General features: G+C 42.9%; 2 protein-coding genes across 4 annotated transcripts in view; both read left to right on the top strand.

Moving 5' to 3' along the window:
• Positions 1 to 17,221, top strand: part of Oga (O-GlcNAcase) — a 33,723-nt gene extending 16,502 nt beyond the window's left edge. For 2 of the 3 annotated variants that reach the window (XM_028776359.1, XM_028776360.1), the window contains 8 exons: positions 654 to 1,267; positions 2,146 to 2,320; positions 5,467 to 5,552; positions 6,516 to 6,620; positions 9,499 to 9,584; positions 9,842 to 10,034; positions 12,684 to 12,843; positions 15,218 to 17,221. In XM_028776359.1, coding sequence (XP_028632192.1) covers positions 654 to 1,267; positions 2,146 to 2,320; positions 5,467 to 5,552; positions 6,516 to 6,620; positions 9,499 to 9,584; positions 9,842 to 10,034; positions 12,684 to 12,843; positions 15,218 to 15,354 — 1,556 coding nt within the window. In that variant the 3' untranslated portion in view covers positions 15,355 to 17,221. Of the gene's footprint in view, positions 1 to 653; positions 1,268 to 2,145; positions 2,321 to 5,466; positions 5,553 to 6,515; positions 6,621 to 6,730; positions 6,923 to 9,498; positions 9,585 to 9,841; positions 10,035 to 12,683; positions 12,844 to 15,217 lie in introns of those variants that run through there. The other variant, XR_003712477.1, reaches the window with a different exon arrangement.
• A 734-nt stretch (positions 17,222 to 17,955) lies between these two features.
• Positions 17,956 to 19,881, top strand: Npm3 (nucleophosmin/nucleoplasmin 3). The gene is made up of 6 exons (XM_028775717.1): positions 17,956 to 18,074; positions 18,361 to 18,446; positions 18,669 to 18,788; positions 18,898 to 18,991; positions 19,336 to 19,449; positions 19,547 to 19,881. Exons 1-5 carry the CDS (start codon positions 17,957 to 17,959, stop codon positions 19,440 to 19,442), a joined length of 525 nt encoding a protein of 174 aa, XP_028631550.1. The 5' UTR covers position 17,956; the 3' UTR covers positions 19,443 to 19,449; positions 19,547 to 19,881.

Raw genomic sequence — 19,881 nt, 5'->3', positions numbered from 1 at the left:
CGTGCAGCCCTTTTTTCTTTTTTCTCTTCTTTTTTCTTTTTTAAAGCTGGCATATAGCCCAGGTTGGTTTAGAACTTGCTGTCTGTGTGGCCACAAATGTCCTGGAGTCCTTCCTCCTCCTGCCTTCCTTTCCCAGTGCTGGGGTTTTAGGCATGTATTACCATGGCCAGCTCTTTAAAAAAATATTTTTATATATATGGTCTTAGGCTTGCATGTATGTCTCTACACTGTGTGTTCACTGTGCTAGTGGAGGCCAGAAAGGGGTGTTGGAGCCTTTGGAACTGGAGTTCCAGGTGGTTGTAAGCTTTCATGTGGTTGTTGGAAACTGAATCTGGGTTTTCTTAACTGTTAACTTTTTTTGAGGCAAGGTTTTGACTTTGCTATGTGGTCTCTGTCTGGCCAAAATAGTGCTCCTGCCTCTGCCTCCCAAGTGCTGGGATTAAAGGAGTGTGCCACCACCGCCCGGCTAGCACAGTTTTTAAGAGTTAGTTCTTTCCATGTCAGTCCCAGAGATCAATCTCATGTCGTTGGGCTTGGTGGGGAGTGTCTTAACCCTATCTTCCTGGCCTCGGGTGGAGGGCAAGCATCCTAAAGTCCAATTTGGTTTGTTTCTAACTTTGATTGCCTTTGTTTCTTCCTCTCCCCAATTGTAGGTAGGCAAGTTGCACACAGTGGAGCTAAGACAAGTGTAGTTGACGGGACTCCCTTAGTTGCAGCGCCCTCTTTAAATGCCACAACTGTAGTTACAACGGTTTACCAGGAGCCCATTATGAGCCAGGGAGCAGCTTTGAGTGGTGAACCCTCAGCTCTGACCAAGGAAGAAGAAAAGAAACAGCCAGATGAGGAACCCATGGATATGGTGGTAGAAAAGCAAGAAGAATCTGAGCACAAGAATGACAACCAAATACTAACTGAAATTGTTGAAGCTAAAATGGCAGAGGAGTTGAAACCAATGGACACTGATAAGGAGAGCATAGCTGAGTCAAAATCCCCAGAGATGTCTATGCAAGAAGATTCCATCAATGATATCGCGCCTATGCAGACAGACGAGCAAACAAACAAGGAGCAGTTTGTGCCAGGTCCAAATGAAAAGCCTTTGTACACTGCAGAGCCAGTGACTCTGGAGGATTTACAGTTACTTGCTGATCTCTTCTACCTTCCCTATGAGCATGGACCCAAAGGAGCACAGATGTTACGGGAATTCCAGTGGCTTCGAGCCAACAGCAGTGTTGTCAGTGTCAACTGCAAAGGGAAAGACTCTGAAAAAGTGAGTATGCTCCTTGTCCTTGAGTGGCTTCTCACTGCTGGTAATATGGAAAGTTTGTTTACAGTGTCTTAAAAGCATTTTAAAGAGTGTGTTTATTTGTTTGTTTTGGTATTTCAAGATAGGGCTTCTCTTTGTAGCCCTAGCTGTCTTGGAACTCAAAGAGATCTACCTGCCTAAGCCTTCCAAGTGGTGGGATTAAAGGTATGCCTAGCTTTAACGTTTAGTGCTGGTGTGTGTGTGTGTGTGTGTGTGTGTGTGTACACAATCATTAATGCATGTTTCCACAGAGGCATTGGATCTCTTGGAATTAGAAATGTTATGAGCCCACTGATGTGGGTCGCTGAGTTTGTTAGGATTGTGAGAGCCACCATACCTGCCACAGAGAGCAGCATCTGCTGATACCTGCTGTGCTGGTTCCAGCACTTAGATGATGTGGCAGGGGGATCCAGGAGTTCAAGGTTGTTCTCCAGTACATCAGGGGTTGACCAGCCTGGATTATAGGAGACCCTGTCATTTGAGTCCCTTGCAAGAGCAACAAGTGTGCTGAACTGCTAGCCGCCATCCTTTCACCTTAGAGATTTTTAAATGGACGTAATTGTAACTGGTGTAAACTTGTCCATAATTAGAATATATTCTTTAAAATAATGGTAGTTTTATACATCTGGTGCCTTCACTTCCGTTGTTTGATGTTCTAGTTAGAAATGGAGGAGTCTGGGTTTTTAGATATTTTTCAGTTTGGAGAGAGAAAGTAATTGTTCACTTAGACTTTAAACCAATGATTGTTGTTTAAGATAAACTGTTCAGTGTGTAACTCTTAGATCATTTTGTTAAGGTTACAATTTTTGAGTCATCTCATTTTTCTTTCTAATTCCGTATAGATTGAAGAATGGCGGTCTCGAGCAGCCAAGTTTGAAGAGATGTGCGCTCTAGTGATGGGGATGTTCACTCGGCTCTCCAATTGTGCCAACAGGACAATCCTTTATGACATGTACTCCTATGTTTGGGATATCAAGAGTATAATGTCTATGGTGAAGTCTTTTGTGCAGTGGTTAGGTAGGTGCACCAGCAGTAATCTTCTCCTCATTTGTATATATTGTCCTTTGAAAAATTATCCCACAGGGAGAAAACCATTTAGAGAATTGGCAAATTTCAATATTTTTCAGTTCTTTGGCCAGATTTTTTTCAAAGGTGAGCATAGTTGAAAAACTTGAAAGCCTTAGCAGTTGTATTAAGCATGTTAGTTTTTCTCCCTTGGGCTAATTTCATAAATATCTTGAAAATATTTTAGAAAGTACTGACTTTAACATGCGCTGACTGAATGCTTCCTGGATGGAGCCCTGAGTCCGACACTGACCTGATTTGGAGAGAAAACTCTATGAGATGAGACTCTGTAGCTTCTGCTGCTTGCTGTGTCTTGATAACATGAGTGCTGTGTTTGATAGAGCAACTGCTGAAATCCCCCCCAGGGGCCTGGCCAGAGGAAGCTGTCCTCCCAGCCCTGTGCGCATGCGAGCTTTAGTGGAAGGCTATTCTGGTGCTACTTGGTATTACTTCCTGTGGCTGCTCTTTATCCCTTTACCAGCTAATTAATTTAGCACGGTATAGAAGTTACAGTCACCTATAAACTCTGCTCAGTGGACTTTTGTGTGCCTCTTTTTTTTCTTTTAGAAATTCCCAAACTTGGTAAAAAAGCACCAGCATGGCCAAGTTTCTCCAGGGACCTCACTCACTTTTAGGTTCCATGCAGTGGGCGTACAGCACACAGCAGGCAGCAAAGCTAACTCCTGTGTCCATTTTCATAGTAGGCACAAATACTACAACTGGGTGTCATGGTCTTAGTTGTAAAATAGATGGTCTGAAATACAGGCAGCTCCCAAGTTCTCAGGTTTCCAGTTCTCTGTCTACATGGCTTTGGGCTCTTAAATATTAAGAAAGAATTTCTGATTACTGATTTAAAAACATAGAACTATATCTATTAGCACAGGTGCCTTAATTAGCACCTTTAAGAAAAAAATAGGTGTCTCTATCTTAGACACCTATTGAGTGTGGCAGACATCTCTCTTTAGGCTCAGGGGAAAACCATCTCTTGATAGTTGGATGGGAAGTGTTATTAATCCTTACAGGGATTTACATTGTAAGTTTCTAAGGCCCCTAGGGATTTTCAACCTGAAATCCCCAGACTATTGAGCTTGAGAATATACACTTAAATATTATACTCTAGGGCTCAGTCCTTGGGATCACACCCTGCCCCACAAATCCAAGAACTCCTGAAAGTTACATTTTATTATATCCAGTATTGTTCATTTTTCTTCTCAAGCTATGTCTGCCTTAGGTAACAGTGAGGGTCATTTTCCCAAGTTGTACAGTCTCAGAACATTGTAGTTTTAAATAACCACCGTCACACCTGTGAGACTGTCCCGGGCCCACAACAAGGGAGAGTATCCTGACCAATCCCAGGGACTTAGGATTAGACTTGTTTGTTTTCTTCTTCTCCAGTCCAGCTGGCATTCAGTCCTTTAAAGAATGTGCTATGCAGTACTTTTGATGACTAACGACTTGTATTATCTTCTTCCCCATTGTGTACAGATGGGAGAGTCCTCAGCACAAGTGTCTACTACTATTGGACGGACAGCGGCAGATGCTCACAGCGCGTCCTGATTAATTAGCTTTAGGTTGAAAGGCTGTGTCTATCTGTGAGGTAGCGCAGGGAGAGTACGTGTAGGGCAGTAGCTATGAACTGAAGTCACGTTTGCGCAGCGTCTCAGGCGTTAACCGTGTTTTCGTTTACACAGCTCTCCCTTCGCACACGCAGCGCTGTACTGTACTGGTTGGAAGTGCTAGTTATGCTGGAGTCTCAAAGTGGAGGCGAGGGGAATTGGCTGAATTTACAGTTTGAGACAGATTGTTTTTATTTATTTATTTTTGTTGTTTTGTACTTTGTTTTTTGCTTTGTTGTCATTTGTTTTTTTCTATAGTGTAAATCATTGAATGGAATGGGGCAAGCTCTTGTTGTAGTCTAAATTTTGACCCATTTCATGTTTATTTTACAAGTACTACATTTTATGAAGTTTGTTTTGGCTTTTTCTTTTCTTTTTTTTTCCTTTGTATGTGTGTGTGTATGTGTGTTCTGTTTTTGTTTTTTGTTTTTTTTTTTGGGTTTTTTGTTTTGTTTTTTAATAAATAACCCTACCCTTAAAACATAACAAACCTAGATGTGATCTTTTAATGGGCCGAATTGTCAACAAAAATTTGGTTTGCTTTGGGACTGTCTGACTAGCACACTGTATCTTGTACTGATGAGACTGTTAACTTGAACAGGAGGTAGAAGGCTGTCTTCCAATGGAAAAGAACTGTATTGCGCTGCTATATCTTGTCAGAAAACTAGGCAGGTCATTTCTATTTGGTTTCCAAACATTAGCTATTCGTTATCTCTTGCTTGTTGGCTTTATTGCCTGTGAGGTTGGCTGCCTTCAAGCCTGCCGTGTGCCGTCTGCATCCAACACCTGCAGTGATCTAGCACATGCTTAAAAGAACACACATTGTCATACTTACGAGAAAAATGTGTTTTTAGTTTGGACAAGTTAAGAAATTTAGTTGGCCCTCCCTGGTTCTCAAGATCTTATTAGATTGGTATTCTAACTGGCCGTGTGTAGATTTGGATGGTCCTTGTTCACTGAAAACAAAACTTATTATTTCATTTTTGTCAACAGTATCTGCTGACCTTAAGTTTTCTGACAAGATTGACCCCCTTTCCCTGTTCTGTACCCTTCCTCAAAATGTAAAATGTGACTTCAGACAGGTTTAATTCAGTTCCTTCATGGGCTGTGATAATAAAGTGTCTCTTATCTCATTCGCTTCAGTTTATAGTTAACAGAATCTCTTGGTAGTTAAGCAGTTGTTTTGATTTACTGCTGTATGTAAGGAATATAGACACTTTCATGTGGATAACCTAATTATTCCTTCCAACAATTAACATGTAGAACTGATTGGTAGGAGTGCTTTCCATTAACAGAGGAAGGAGTAGAAGAACTGAAATGCCATTGTACATTTAAAAATAATTATTATCACAGCCTTGCCTTGAAACCCTGTATTAGAACTTTTAGAGAGCTATTTCCAGTGTATGTTAGTTTGTTGGACATTTGAGACCCCAGGAAATCCCCTTTCTCGTAACATTCTCCGCTTGGATCTGATCTCAACAGGGTGTCGTAGTCATTCTTCAGCACAGTTCTTAATTGGAGACCAAGAACCCTGGGCCTTTAGAGGTGGTCTAGCAGGAGAGTTCCAGGTATCAATATGAATTCACAACTGAATTGACATTTTTCTTTGTTTTATGAGAAACCTTATGTTGCGCATCTGATGGCTGGAAGGATTGGTCTGCCGAAGGCTTTCTAGTCCCAAATTCAATTTAGTCACATAGCTGGATTTTAAATCAAATTTTCCTCCTCTTTCACAGTAATTTCTGAAGGAGATGCTGTCAATCCCCCGCGCCTGCGAAGCGCAGCGGCTCTAGGTCTACACTTCACATTGTTTCTTTGCAGGTCGCACAGCATTTAAATCTGCGCCCGCAATGCACAATGCGCGCATGCTTGTCTGCCATAGGAAACTCCATGAGCAAAAAAAGATGGCTGATGATGCAAGTGATTAACAAAGGGCTTAAAGGGTAGTTCCTTGGTAACTTAATAAAAACAATATACTTAAAACATAAATCTGTCTGCTAGTGACAGTCTGAACAAGATAGCCATGTTCTTGCTGCTGGAATTTGTTCATGGATTTTTCAGGTGCTCTACTTTTCTCCCCCCAACAGGTGCTCTGCTGCGCACAGCAAACTGAAGCGCATTGCTTTGGGGATAAAGCGTCTCCTGGACAGATAACCCTCTTCAGACCAAACCTCTCCTCCTGACATTCTGTCCTGCCATCTTGTAGAAAGATGGTTCATTTAAGATTGGTTTTTAAAACATATTTATGTCATAATTGAACTAGTTTTTTTTTGTTTTGTTTTGATTATAAATTTAGATTTCTATTAATATGCCATTAAAGCTGTGTAAGTCAGTTTGGATAATTGCTATTCTGAAACGCCCCTCCCCCAGGAAAGAGGTATTATATTAGTAAAGCGTAGTATGCCCCTCTTCTTTAGGTTTGCCTGCAGTAGCCAGTTAATGTTAAGTTGGTAATCTGCAGTGCACACTCATTGAAAGAATTGGGTGTCTTCTCAACACTAATCTGTCTCCCTTTTTTTTCCTTCCTACAGCGTTTGCTGCCAATTGACGGAGCAAATGATCTCTTTTTTCAACCACCCCCACTGACTCCTACCTCCAAAGTTTATACTATCAGGCCTTATTTCCCAAAAGATGAGGTAATTTTTTATTTTTAAATAAAAATATTTTTTATTTTATTTTTTTATTTTTTTTGCTTATCAACTTACTCTATGGTTATGTGCATGTTAACAACTTCCCCTTGAAACAGATGGTTGAAAGAGCTGCTTCTGTCTTCAGTTACTGTTCACTTGTTTATGGGACTAGGGATCAGACTCAGCTGCCGCTGAGCTTCAGGCCTGCGTTCATCAGTCTCCTTTAAAATACTCATGGAAGCCATGTGAGGGAGGCTGAGGCAGGCAGAACTCTACACAGTGTGTTGCAGGACATCCAAGGCTACATGGTAAGACTGTCTCAAAAAAGAAAAGAGATGAGTTTGGTTCATGGTTTCAGTTTATGGGCAGCCAGTTCCATTCTTCTGTGTTGTCTCATCTTCATGGTGCAGTGGCAGAACAGAGCAAAGCAAAGCTGCTCATCCTGTGACTGCCAGAGAGTAAGGAAAGAGTCAGTCACAGTTAAACTGCTCCTTTCCAAAGGTATACTCTGCTGTGCCCAATGGGGCCTCACCTCCTAGGTTTTCCACTACCTTCTAGTAGCCTGTCAGCTGAGTATTATTAAACTTTAAACATAAGGCCTTTTGTAGGGAGAGGTGGAGGCCAGAAGGAAATTGTAACTAAATGTCCAGCCCTTAAAATACGACCCTGAGATTGAGGAAGTTAACTAAAACATTAAACCCTATACTAAAGCGTAGAGAGAGGGCTAAAGTTAGGAAAATTTTAAGGAGGAGCCCACGTAAGGTATTTACCTCTTTTAGTACTTTGAATAACTTGAGCTGGGTCTTTTAATTCTTACCTTTAAAAAGTCAATATGGGGTCACACCTGTTGGCACATGCCTTTAATCTTAGTACTTGGGAGGCAGAGATGGGCAGATCTCTGATTTCAAGCCCAGCCAGAGCTACATGGTAAGACACTGTCTAAAAAATAAAATTTGGGGGCTGGAGAGATGGTTCAGTGGTTAAGAGCACTAACTGCTCTTCTAGAGGTCCTGAGTTCAATTCCCAGCAACTATATATGGTGGCTTACAACCATCTGTAATGGGATTCAATGACCTCTTTTGGTGTATCTAAGATAGCGACTGCATTCATATACATAAAATGAAAAAGTTTTTTTTAAAAAAATAAAAGTTTGGACTAGAGCAATGTTTCGGTGGTTATGCACACTTACTGCTCTTGCCATCATTCCTAGCACCTTTATGGTAACTCAGAATGGCCTGGAACCCTAGTTCCAAGGGATGCATAGCCATCTTCTGGTCCATGGCCTCCTGCACACAAATGGTACACATACTCAACTCATACAGGCAAACACATATGTAAAATTTAAAATCTTTAGAAAAATAGAGGATTAGGGATAGGTAAATAGCAAGTATTCATTGACTGAGTTGTTGCCTAGCACATAGAATGTCCTGGGTTCAATCACTATTATTTGGGAGAGGCAGAGAAGTATCCATTTAAAAAGTCAAATGACAGCTGGGTTTTAGTGGCACAAGGTTGTAATCCTGGCACTTAGGATGTTGAGGCAGAATTGGTACAAGTTCAAGGCCATCTTGAGCCTTAGTGAGTTCTAAGACAACCTGAGCTAAGATGTGAAAAACCCTGTCTTTAAAAAGCTACAGAGATGGCTCAGCATTTAAGAGAACTGACTGTTCTTTCAGAGGACCTGGGTTCAGTTCCCAGAACCCATATGGCAGCTCACAACTGTCTGTAATTCCAGTATCTGACAGCTTCACATAAACATACTTGCAGGGAAAACACCAATGCACATAAAATATAAAATAAAATTAAGCCCAGTAAATGAATAAAACACCTAATTCACAGTAGGAATTATGTAGCAATGTATCCTAATTATGTGTTATCCTTAACTTCTATTTCTCTTGTATGTCCTTTAATTTTCTGTTGTAAACTGCTTCCTGTTGACAATTAGCTATTTAAAGACAGTAGGAAGTCTCTTTAAAGACACATGTTTAAAGTATTGTGGAACTGCTGTTTAAAAAAGTAAAAGATTATAGCGTTAAAATGTCATAAAAATCTCCCAAATTCAAAAGAAAAAAAAAAAAAGTGAAAGATTAGCAGATGCTTGTGGATTTATCCCAGAACTTGAATCTGAGCTCATAGGATCTAGTTAGTCTAGGCAAGTTGGGGCTGTGTAGTAGACTCTGTCCTCCAAAAAGAAAGGTGGAGAGACTTTAGAAGTTGACTGGCTTTTGAATCCACAATTTGCTTTAAAAACTCTTCTCCTAGGCTGGAGAGATGGTTCAGTGGTTTAGAGCACTTCTTCCTTCTCTTCAAGGAGGGCCAGAGTTTAGTCCCAGCCCCCTCTCTTCAGGCAGCTCACAACTTCCTGTAACTAGCTCCCCGTACCTTAGAGAGCCTGTGCTTATGTGCTCACACCCTACACCAGGACATGTGTGCTCAGTTTTAAAGTAATACAGATGTCAAGCTTTCTCAGTCTTGATTAATCCCCTGCTGTTTGCAACTGGTTTTACAGATGTGACCCAATAAATACAATTTTAGTGCTGGGGATCAGATTTAGTCAGTACTTTGTGTCTGTTAAGTACCACTGAGCTACATATCCAGTCAACACTATTTACTTACTATAACGGAGAGGATTCTACCTTGCCCCCACTGAGGGAATGTTTCTGATAGGCCACACATTTTTTTCTCTAAACTTGTAATTCTTTTTCCAAGACAATCTGTGATCCAAAGTTGTCTCAAACTCAGCATGTAGCCCATTAAGCAACTTGGCTTTAACCTACAACCCTGCCTCCGCTTCCTATGTGCACCATGCATGACTACTTACTTATATATTCATTCTTTTTTGCTATTTTTCTTGGTGCGCTGCCTAACTAGATTATATTTTCAGGCTTCCGTGTACAAGATTTGCAGAGAAATGTACGATGATGGAGTGGGTTTACCTTTTCAAAGTCAGCCTGACCTTATTGGAGACAAGTATGTGATTCTTACTTGGTTTGGGTAATAAATACTTCTTATAGAAGGTTTTTTGGGTTAAGGGGAGGTGTTGACTGGATTTTTTTTTTTTTTAATTCCAGTTTAATCTTAAACCCGAAATCGAATGTTATTTCTATTTTCAGTTTCCGATTGCAAAGGTCATGTTCATAACTAGGTACACTGGATCTCATGCCATTGGTTGTGAATTCTGTGTTAGTAATTCACATGCTCACTCTGGCTTCCTTCCTTCTGAGCAGGTTAGTAGGAGGACTGCTCTCTCTCAGCCTGGATTACTGTTTCGTCCTGGAAGATGAAGATGGCATTTGTGGCTATGCCTTAGGCACTGTAGATGTGACCCCCTTCATTAAAAAGTGTAAACTTTCCTGGATTCCCTTCATGCAGGAGAAGTATACCAAGCCAAATGGTGACAAAGAGCTCTCAGAGGCCGAGGTAACTCACTGGTTTAGAATTATGATAATTTAAAATATTAAAACGTAAAAATCACCAAGTGTGATGGTACATACCTTTGTCCAGGCTGGCCTCTGCCTCCTCAGTGCTAAGTCTAAAGGTATGTGCCACCCAGCTTGCAGTGCTTTTGTTTGTTTGTTTGTTTGTTTGTTTGGCTTTTTCAAGACAGGGTTTCTCTGTGTAGCCCTGGCTGTCCTGGAACTCACTCTGTAGACCAGGCTAGCCTCGAACTCTTGAACTCAGAAATCCGCCTGCCTCTGCCTCCCAAGTGCTGGGATTAAAGGCATGCGCCACCACCACCCGGCCTTGCAGTGCTTTTTAAAGTTTATTTTTATGCTGATTGGGATTGAATTTATACCTGTGTGGACTAACATTTTTTATGTCGTGTGATGCACCCAGTTGTAATATTTGGTGTCTATTTGTTTTAATTCTTTAGCAGTTTGAGTGTAGTGTGCAAGTGTTTTGTCTGCATGTATGTCTGTGTACCAGGTGTGTACCTGGTGTTCCCTTTGGCCATCTAGAGTCACATGGTTGTGAGCCATGATGTGGCTCCTCAGGACCCTCTGACAAACAGCACGAGGTTTGAACTGCTGAGCCCTCTGTGCTCTGAGTTTTTATATATATGTGTGTGTATGTATATATATATACACACACACACACACACACACACACATATACACATATACACATATACATGTGTGCGCGCACATAATTTATTTTTTTGAGACAGAGTCACATTGAGTCAAGGCTGTCCACAAACTCAAGGCTAGCCTTGAACTCCTGATTCTCCTCCCTCTACTTATCACTTGGCAGCTAATTGTCTTAATTTTTGTTTGCTTTTTATAAAAATCCTGTCTGATGGCCACAACTGGAGTCTTTAGTCTTTTGAGTGGAGATTCTAGTATGGGTTTTCAAAAGATGGTCGGAGAGTTTTTGATGCAGAGCTGAGCTTTGTGTAGGTTGAGGGTGTCGGATAGTAGTAAGCCTTGGCAGAGTAGTACTGATGCTAGGTGATGTGTAGGAACTATCAGGACTGGCTATGGGTAGTTTCTAGGCACAGGAGCAGAAATTATGCCAGTGTCTGTGGGGCTATAGAACCCTGTTACCATACATGGGACAATCTGGGGTTGTCAGTCTCATTCCCCCTTGTAGCCTCTCCAAAGGACAATGAAAAGCATGGCCTTTGGATAGCAACAGCTAGCGCCTTGGAGAGCTCATCATCTAGGACAGACATGACTCTACAGTGAGCCCTCAAAATGACAAGCCCTAAGTGTGGCCTGGTCAGCCTAAATCTGCTTTTGCACTGCCAGAAATAAGCAAAAAGGGGGAGGGAGGGAGGGAGGAAAGCCTCATCCTTCCTTAAGGAAGGAAACAAGTGAGTAATCTCAGATTTCTTGATGGACTGGAAGTAGGGGGTTGATTTGCTCCAAGTGTGATCTTCATGAATGTCCTTGACCAGGCAGCCAGGTTTGGTGATCCAGCTCTTGTCTTTAGCTTTAGCTCTGAAAGCCCTGCAGCGCCAATGAGACCTGTTGTGTGTACCCATGTAGCTGAATCCGGTGTGGACAATGCACTGGCATCCATTACATCATCGGCTAACTGCTGTTTTCCCAAGGAAGTTATTTTTTGCTGTGCTTCAGGGCCTTGTAGTACAAACATTAGGCAAGTGCTGTGTCACTGACCTAAATCTTACAGTACTCCTTTTTTTTTTCTTACTTTAAATAAAAGCGTAGTTACAAAGATTCGAGTCTTGTAGGAAAACTGTGATTCTTTTATTCTGTTGTAACTGTATTCACACTTTGGCAGATACAGTACACACACACTTAAGAGCTACTTTAATAATGTAATTTAATTTGTAGATTTCCAGGTAAAGTTTCAGTTAGTATAGAGTTTCAGTCTGTCCCTTGTTCATTTCCAACATTTCTCAAGCTTAAGAAACCACTGCTGGTGCATTATCAATAACCAAATTCTAAACTCCACCAGTTTTCCTACTAGCATTCTTTATTTAGTGTCTGATTCAGTACAACATGGATATTTGTCTATTTTCATGGAAATGGGATTTTATTTTGTTGTATTTCGCTGGCTAACTTGCACCTTCTGGACTCAAGATCTTCCTGTCCTCCTGACTAGCTAACTCAGATTTTTTGGGTTTTTCGAGACTGGGTTTCTCTGTATAGCCCTGTCTGTCCTGGAACTCACTCTGTAGACCAGGCTGGCCTTGAACTCAGAAATCCGCCTGCCTCTGCCTCCCAAGTGCTGAGATTAAAGGCGTGCGCCACCACCGCCTGGCTACAGTAAGTGTTCTTAACTGCTGGTATCAAGCCCCCTAAATGATTGGTAACTTGGTCTGGGTGTATGTCTGTTTGTCTGTGTCTGTGTTCTTTCACTTTTGTAGATAGGATCTTACTGTTTATCTATAGGTGATCTGGAATTCAAGAGAGCTCTGCCTGCCTCTAACTCCTGATTAGTGGGCTTAAAAGTGAACCAGCACCATACCCGGCCATAAGCAGCATCTTTTAGAATTGTAAACTAATTCATTCTCTCTGAGCTGGAAAATTTGCTAAATATTGCTTTCCTTTTCCTGAGTTCTGCAATATTGATATATAAAAGATTCTACTATTTCTTTTACAGAAAATAATGTTGAGTTTCCATGAAGAGCAGGAGGTGTTGCCAGAAACTTTCCTTGCCAACTTCCCTTCTCTGATAAAGATGGATATTCATAAAAAAGTCACTGACCCGAGCGTTGCCAAAAGCATGATGGCTTGCCTCCTGTCTTCACTAAAGGCCAATGGTGAGCACAAGTTGTGGGGCTGCATTTTATACTTACTTTGTGGGCATGTATGTGTCTGGGTGTGTGTTCATGGAGGACGTGAGGGAATTGATTCCTTTTCCTTGTGGATCCTGGGATCAGACTCAGGCTGGCAGGCTTGTTAGCTGCTCCATTTACTCACTGACCCATCTAACCAACCCCTTATTTTTCTTAAAATTTATTTATTTTATTTATGAGCACACTGTAGCTGTCTTCAGACACACCAAAAGAGGGCATTCAATCTCATTACGGATGGTTGTGAGCCACCATGTGGTTTCTGGGATTTGAACTCAGGACCTCTGGAAGAGCAGTCAGTACTCTTAACTGCTGAGCCATCTCTCCAGCCCCACCCCTTATCTTTTAAAGCATTTAGTTTAGTTTGTCCTTTTGCAACAAGGTCTTGTTGTATGTGTTCACTCAGTCTGACCTAGAGTCCCAGTCTTGTGTCCGAGCTTCCCGAGCGCTAAGAAGACCCGTGCTTCCATGTCTGCCCTTAGAGCCCTATATTAGGATTGAAAGTAAAAGAAAGTTAAGTCTGGTCGCTCAACACTTAATCCCAGGACTCAAGTGCCAAGACACTAGGATGGCTGTGTGTGCCAGGCCAGCTGGAGGTGAGGATGACAATGACACTGCATGAGAGAAGAAGGTTCATTAGGTAGGACCTCTGCTTCTCAGAGGCAGGTCTGATAAGCTGAATTCAATCCTCAGAGTCCACATTGATGTGGAGGAGGAGAAATGACTTGACACAAGTTGTTGTGTGATGCTCACAGCTCATGGCCTGAGTTCTGTCTCCAGAAGTACCAGCTCCACACACTTGGCCTCTGGCCTCCATAATATGCCATGGCTCAATAATTTTTCTTTTAGTTACAGTGCACTCCCCCTTTGGGGGGGGGGATGTGTGTGTGTGTGTGTGTGTGTGTGTGTGCGCGCACTGGGGGTGGTGTGGGATCTCTGTTGCCTAGATTACCCTCAAATTCTTGAATGCAAGCTATCTTCCTGCCTTGTCCTCTTAAGTAGTTGGGGTCTGCACCTACTGTGTCTGTCTTGTTGTTTATTTATTTTGAATTAACTGGTGTAAGAGTTGAGTATGCATTGATCCTGGAAAAATGCTGCTTTTTTATAAGATGAACACTAATTTTGAGACTCAATTGAATGAGAAATAAACACATGAGATGATTTTGTCAGAAGCCCATAAATGGTTGAAGATTAAATTAACCTAATAGAGAAACTTTGTGTAGCTTTTGTTGGGAGTATATTACATAAATGGAGCCTTCAAAAATTCCTTTCTTTACCATTAATACTGTGGGAGTGAAATCTATATAGGGCAAGATGGTGTTTCATAAAGGCTCTAAGTACCACAGATAGTATTTCTTGAATTTTTAGGCAGCCGTTTAAAAAATGTAAGAACACATTTTAAAACTGAACATTGTAGTACACATAATCTCAGTGTGCAAATCTGAGGTAAGAGCATTATAACAGGTGAGACTCTTGACTCAACAGAGTTTATTAGCCCTTAACTGGTAGAAAAGCAAGTAGTTTGTTAGCCATTTTCAGAGTTGGTGGTAAAACACTTACCCAGCATGCACTCACTGCCCACCCAATCCCCAAATTGTCTTTGCATTTTACACCATAGGAGATTAAATCTATCTAGGGCCTGAATAGGTAGACACACAGAACTGTATAGAACTGTATCTCCAGCCCTTTGTTTGTTTGTTTGTTTGTTTGTTTCTTTGTCTTTTTTTCCTTTGGCTTGGTTTTTTGTTGTTTTTGTTTTGTTTTAAAGGCAGTTTCTCTGTGTAACCCTGGGTGTCCTGGAAGTCTGAAGTTGTACCTGCCTCTGCCTCCCGAGCACTGGGACTTTGGGGGCATGCAGAGATGCCACCACCCAGCAAAGATTTTCTTCTTGGGGAGAATTTTACTCACTGTTGGCTAAGTATAATTGTAAAGCCAGGCCTGGAGAGATGGCTCAGCAGTTAAGAGCACTGACTGCTCCTCCAGAGTTCCTGAGTTCAATTCCCAGCATCCACATGCTGGCTTACAACTATCTGTAAAGGGATCTGATGTCCTCTTGTGTTGTGCCTGAAGACAGCTACAGTGCATTTAAAGTCGGTCTGCTCTAGTGAGTTCTAGGCCAGCCAGGGCTACAGAGGGAGACCCTTTCTCAAAAGCAAAAAAGACTTTAAGAAATTTTGGAGCTGGGAATATAGCTCTCAGAATACTCCGTTACCACAAAAAATTTTTAATAAAAGTTGTAATAGGAAATTTAGGGGTAAAGCTGTTATTTGTATTAAACGTGATTCATATCGATATACTTACTTACATTTAAAACATTTGGTTTTTTTTTTCTTCCCCCTAGGCTCCCGGGGGGCTTTCTGTGAAGTAAGACCAGATGATAAAAGGATTCTGGAGTTTTACAGCAAGTTAGGCTGTTTTGAAATTGCAAAGATGGAAGGATTTCCAAAGGATGTGGTTATACTTGGTCGAAGCCTGTGACACTTGTTGGCACCGTGAACTGTCCAAAAGTCTCTTAACTCCCCCTTGTGGTTGGCGGTTGAGGTCTTCACACAGTTCAGTGTCTGGAGCGGCAGCAGATCAACCAGTTGACTTGAAAACAAAGATGACTGTAACACGCACCCATCACATTTCAGATGCTCACTGGTTGGGAGAAGACAGCACTGCTGCCTGTCCTGTGCAGCTTGTGCTGGGCTCCTCCTCGGGTCTGGTGTTAGTGTCAGGGCCTCTCATGGGGTTCTCTAGGGAGAGCTTCTTAAATAAATGTAGTCAGCACTATTTCCTGCATCCAGTGTGGTTGCATTTCTCACCTAAGAGCAATGAAGATCAGTCACTCTCTTTATTCTCCTTGGTGTGCAGAATGAAATGCCTCTATTCTTTGGAGACATGGCAGGAATGAGAAAATTTTAGTGAGTTTAAATTTGGGGCAATTTTTCTGTTTTTTGTAAAGTTCTGGACAACCGTCTCCTGTAACTGTTGGTTCAGGCCATTGTGCTTTGTTAGGGACGAATGTGCATTTGTTTGTGGCAAAGGCCTAAATCAACAAACGTGTAAATCTCTTTGTATATAGACTAGCTGTAACTTGACTGTTCTTTGTTTACTGTTTTATATATTATGTTTTTTTTTTCCCTTTGAAAATGAAAGGTGTTGGTTTAGGATGGCACTTTGAATAATGTAAACCAGTGAATGGTAGATTTCCTTTACATTTGTCCCTTTCTTCCTAAGAAGTTTTATTTTTGAAGTGCCTCCCACAAAGGGATAGGCCATGACTATGGGGTATGAGCACCTAACTTCATATGACTCAAAACTGTTGGGAAGTGCAGTTACTTCTGGGGATTAACCTTAATAGCAGATCCGCATGTGAAATGTTTTGACATTGTCAAGTAAGGGTAAGGGAACTGACTAGTGGTCTCATTTGCCCTTGGAACAGTTGTCATTTAATTGAAAAGACCTGTTAACTACTGGTTTAATTGGATCAGTCTTTAATTCTTGCATGTTTGTATCTAATTTTTAAAAGAAAGAATAAGTATATGTTAACCATAAGTATACTTTTTCTTCTAATCAGAGATTCTGAAAACTTCATGTTTAATTTAGATTTGGTGAATTTAAGGGTTTTGAGCATGAAGCTGGCAGATAGTCTCTGCAGGATTATTATTTTTTAATCATGGCTAGCTATCTTGTAACTTTACAGATTTCCAACAGTATTTTGTTACCTTGCTTTCCTCCAGTTTTACATCAGCTTTTGAACTTTGAGCTGAGGGGGGAGAGAGAATAGGAAGTTTGAAACATTTTCCTTTATAGAACTCCAGTGTGAGCTTGAGCTGGTCTTACGTTTTAGCACTGTATATAGTGGACCCAGTGACTTGCACCAGAGGCCCAGGAGTGTGTTGAAATAAGCCACCTCACTGGGATACAAACCTTTGGTAGGATGTGTTGGGAAACTTAAATCAAGTTTGGGTTGAAGGCTGGGGTGAAGGGCAGAGTTGTTACTAGATTCTCAGATGGTTTAATGTTCCTCAGCTTTCTGAATACGTCTCATGCCTTAGGGGGAATTACGTTTTATTTGGAGGATTTCAGAGTTTCATACAGAATCAGGAATTTTAAACAAGTTGCTTTTTGTTTAATGTTGGCTTTCAATAATCACTTGGGATGATCTGGACATAACTGAAAACGTCCAGGTCTATACTGTAGGATAAAGTGCTATGCCATCTTTCATGGTTATGAATATTTATTAAGGTTGGAATAACATTTCATTGATTGTTTGGATCACAGCTCAGTTCCTATAGAAATCGAACTGTAAAACTATCTGCAGACCATGCAAGAGGCACAATAAAACTTGAAGTGAGTATGTGTGGTGTGCTGCCTTTTCTCTGGTTTCTCGCATCTTTTCTTTTCCCTCATGTCTCTTGATTCCTCACATATCCGGGGCTATTTATTTCAGTGTAGGCTGGATTTTGAAGACAGCCCTCCCCTCCTGCCTTCCACAGCAAAGAGTTTGCTCCGAAAAGTACATTTGTCTTTTAAGTTGTTGCTGTCTCATCTTACTACGTGTAAGATGTGTGTGAAGTTGAGGGTGTCACTGAGCTGCTTTATGGGATAGGGAGCACATGGATCTTTAAGGAATATTGGTGTGGGGTCTGGAGGTTGTCGCCTAAGAAGAGGGGGGGCTGTAATAAGAACAGTAGTTGATTTCCACATCTGAGCTGTCCTTGCTGTCAAGCCTCTGTCAGGAATAAGGGAGTTTATATAAGGGGTGGCTAATTTGGCATGGATGTGGGTGGGAATCTCTGTGCAAAGTAAAAATGACTGCTCAGTACCCCGAGTTTACACTAACATCTGTACATATCCCCGGGTTGGAAGATAGGGACTCAGTGAATGGACGTTAACTTTAATCCTGCGTGAAAATTTCTTCTGAGGCCTTGCTACCTGCGCTTACGGAAGAGACGATGGCTGCTCTCGCCCAGCACGACGGTTCGGGTGCCTCGCGCCTGGCTGCGCGCGTCTCCTTTAATGGGCGGGGCCGGAACTGGCTGAGGCGCGGCGTTCGGTGCGTGGGGGGCGGGGCTCTCACGGCCGTTTCAGCATGGCCGCCGGCGCCGCGGCTGCTTTAGCCTTCTTGAACCAAGAGAGCCGAGCCCGGGCTGGGGGCGTCGGGGGCCTGAGGGTCCCGCCACCCGTCACAATGGATAGTTTCTTCTTCGGTATTGAACACGGGAGTGGCAGAGTGGTATGGGATGGGTGAGGCGTCAGGCTGAGGAACACGGCTGGGCGACGTGGGTGTTGGCCGAGGGCTCCTCGCCTTTCCCTAACCCTTCGCGGCCTGTACGGCCCGAGAGGGACGGCCATCCGAGTGTTTTAGGCGAGTAAACGGCCGGTCACCCCGCTGCGGCACATGGCCGGGTGCAGGGGACAGCGAAGTTTGTGAAACGGCCTCGCGCTCTGTCGCCTCCACGAGCGCGCCTCAGGCGAACGCACTGGCTCTTGCAGGTTGTGAGCTCTCCGGCCACACCCGCTCCTTTACTTTCAAGGTGGAGGAAGAGGATGACACGGAACACGTGCTGGCTTTGAACATGGTAAGGGGCTGGAGAGGGAGTTGGCGATGCAGGTGACTAGCGGACACTCCGCCTATCTCCCCTCCCTCACTCTCGGATTGAGTGTCACTTGTGGCTGCCCTCAAAGGGTTACTTCTCTGGTCCCCTCATCGGGTACCACTGAGACTAGGCTGGTTTTAGGGAGATGCCTTCGCATTGGTGTTAGCCCTCCCTTGAGACGCTGAGGTTCTGTATGCCTTTCAGCTGTGCCTTACCGAGGGGGCCAAGGACGAGTGTAATGTGGTGGAAGTTGTGGCCCGGGATCACGACAATCAGGAGATTGCAGTCCCGGTGGCCAACCTCAGGTTGTCTTGCCAGCCCATGGTGAGTTGGAACTGTTCGTTTGTTGGAGTATAGTGGGGGTTGAGAACTTCAGTATTAATCTTAAAATGGGTGGGCCAGAACGGATCAGGCCTTCATTCCTGTCTTCCAGCTCAGTCTAGATGATTTCCAGCTCCAACCACCTGTAACCTTCCGCCTGAAGTCCGGTTCTGGTCCTGTGCGGATCACTGGTCGGCATCAGATCGGTGAGAAGAGTTGGCCCTCTTCTCAGGCCTGCCTCCCTCTCCACTCTTGACTTCCTCCAGCCACCCCTTCCAGTGTATCCTGCATCTCAGGTTGTGGTATTATGTGCCTCTCACTGCCTCCTTCAGGCCTGGGAACTTCCTGGACCCTGCCCCCGGTGTCCAGCTCCGACCATGTGCTCAGGCTTTTTTTTTTTTTCCCACCAGTTCAATATCCGAGGTTCTTCCCATCTGGACTCAGGAACTCTGGGAGATGAGGTGCCCTGTCAGCCTAGCAGCTCAGGGCACAGACTAAGTGGTGTTTAAGGGCCTTTGGCTTTAACCTCTGTACTGTGTGTATCCACCAGTTTGTATAAACAACGATCTTTCTGAAGAAGAGAGTGAAGATGAGAGCGAAGATGAAATTAAGCTGTGTGGCATCCTTCCTGCCAAGAAGCATAGGGGCAGGCCCTAGCCCTCTGGTGAGGAGGAGGGGAGGGGATTCCAGCAGGATCTGGGAAGTTAAGGGGAACAGGCAGGTGAGGCCAAAGATACTGACTTCTTTCTTGCTTTTCTCAGGTGAGGTAGCTGCTTGCTACAGGTGCCATGCTCCATATGTTCCTGGACAAGTTCAAGAATGTTTTTCTCGCTGAAAAGGATAGTTTGGGAAGGGTGTAGGTGGGAGGGCCTTGGGCTGATTCTAAGAGAGCAGTCATTCTCCATAGGGGTCCTGTGTTTGGTCCTGTGGTGCCCTTTTCTATTGGGGTGGGGCGACTTTTGAACACCTCTTCTGACCCACCCAGATTCAGTCCCCAGCACTGCAAAAAAAAAAAAAAAAGTTCAGAACACATTTTTGACACTTTTTACATTTTTAGATAAATATCTGAATAAAGTGGTGTATGGTTGTTTTGCAA

This window comes from Grammomys surdaster, unplaced genomic scaffold (assembly GCF_004785775.1).
Source record: "Grammomys surdaster isolate TR1022 unplaced genomic scaffold, NIH_TR_1.0 66, whole genome shotgun sequence".
NCBI lineage: Eukaryota > Metazoa > Chordata > Mammalia > Rodentia > Muridae > Grammomys > Grammomys surdaster.
Note: the sequence above shows the minus strand (reverse complement) of the source record. Positions and strands in the feature narration are given on the sequence as shown.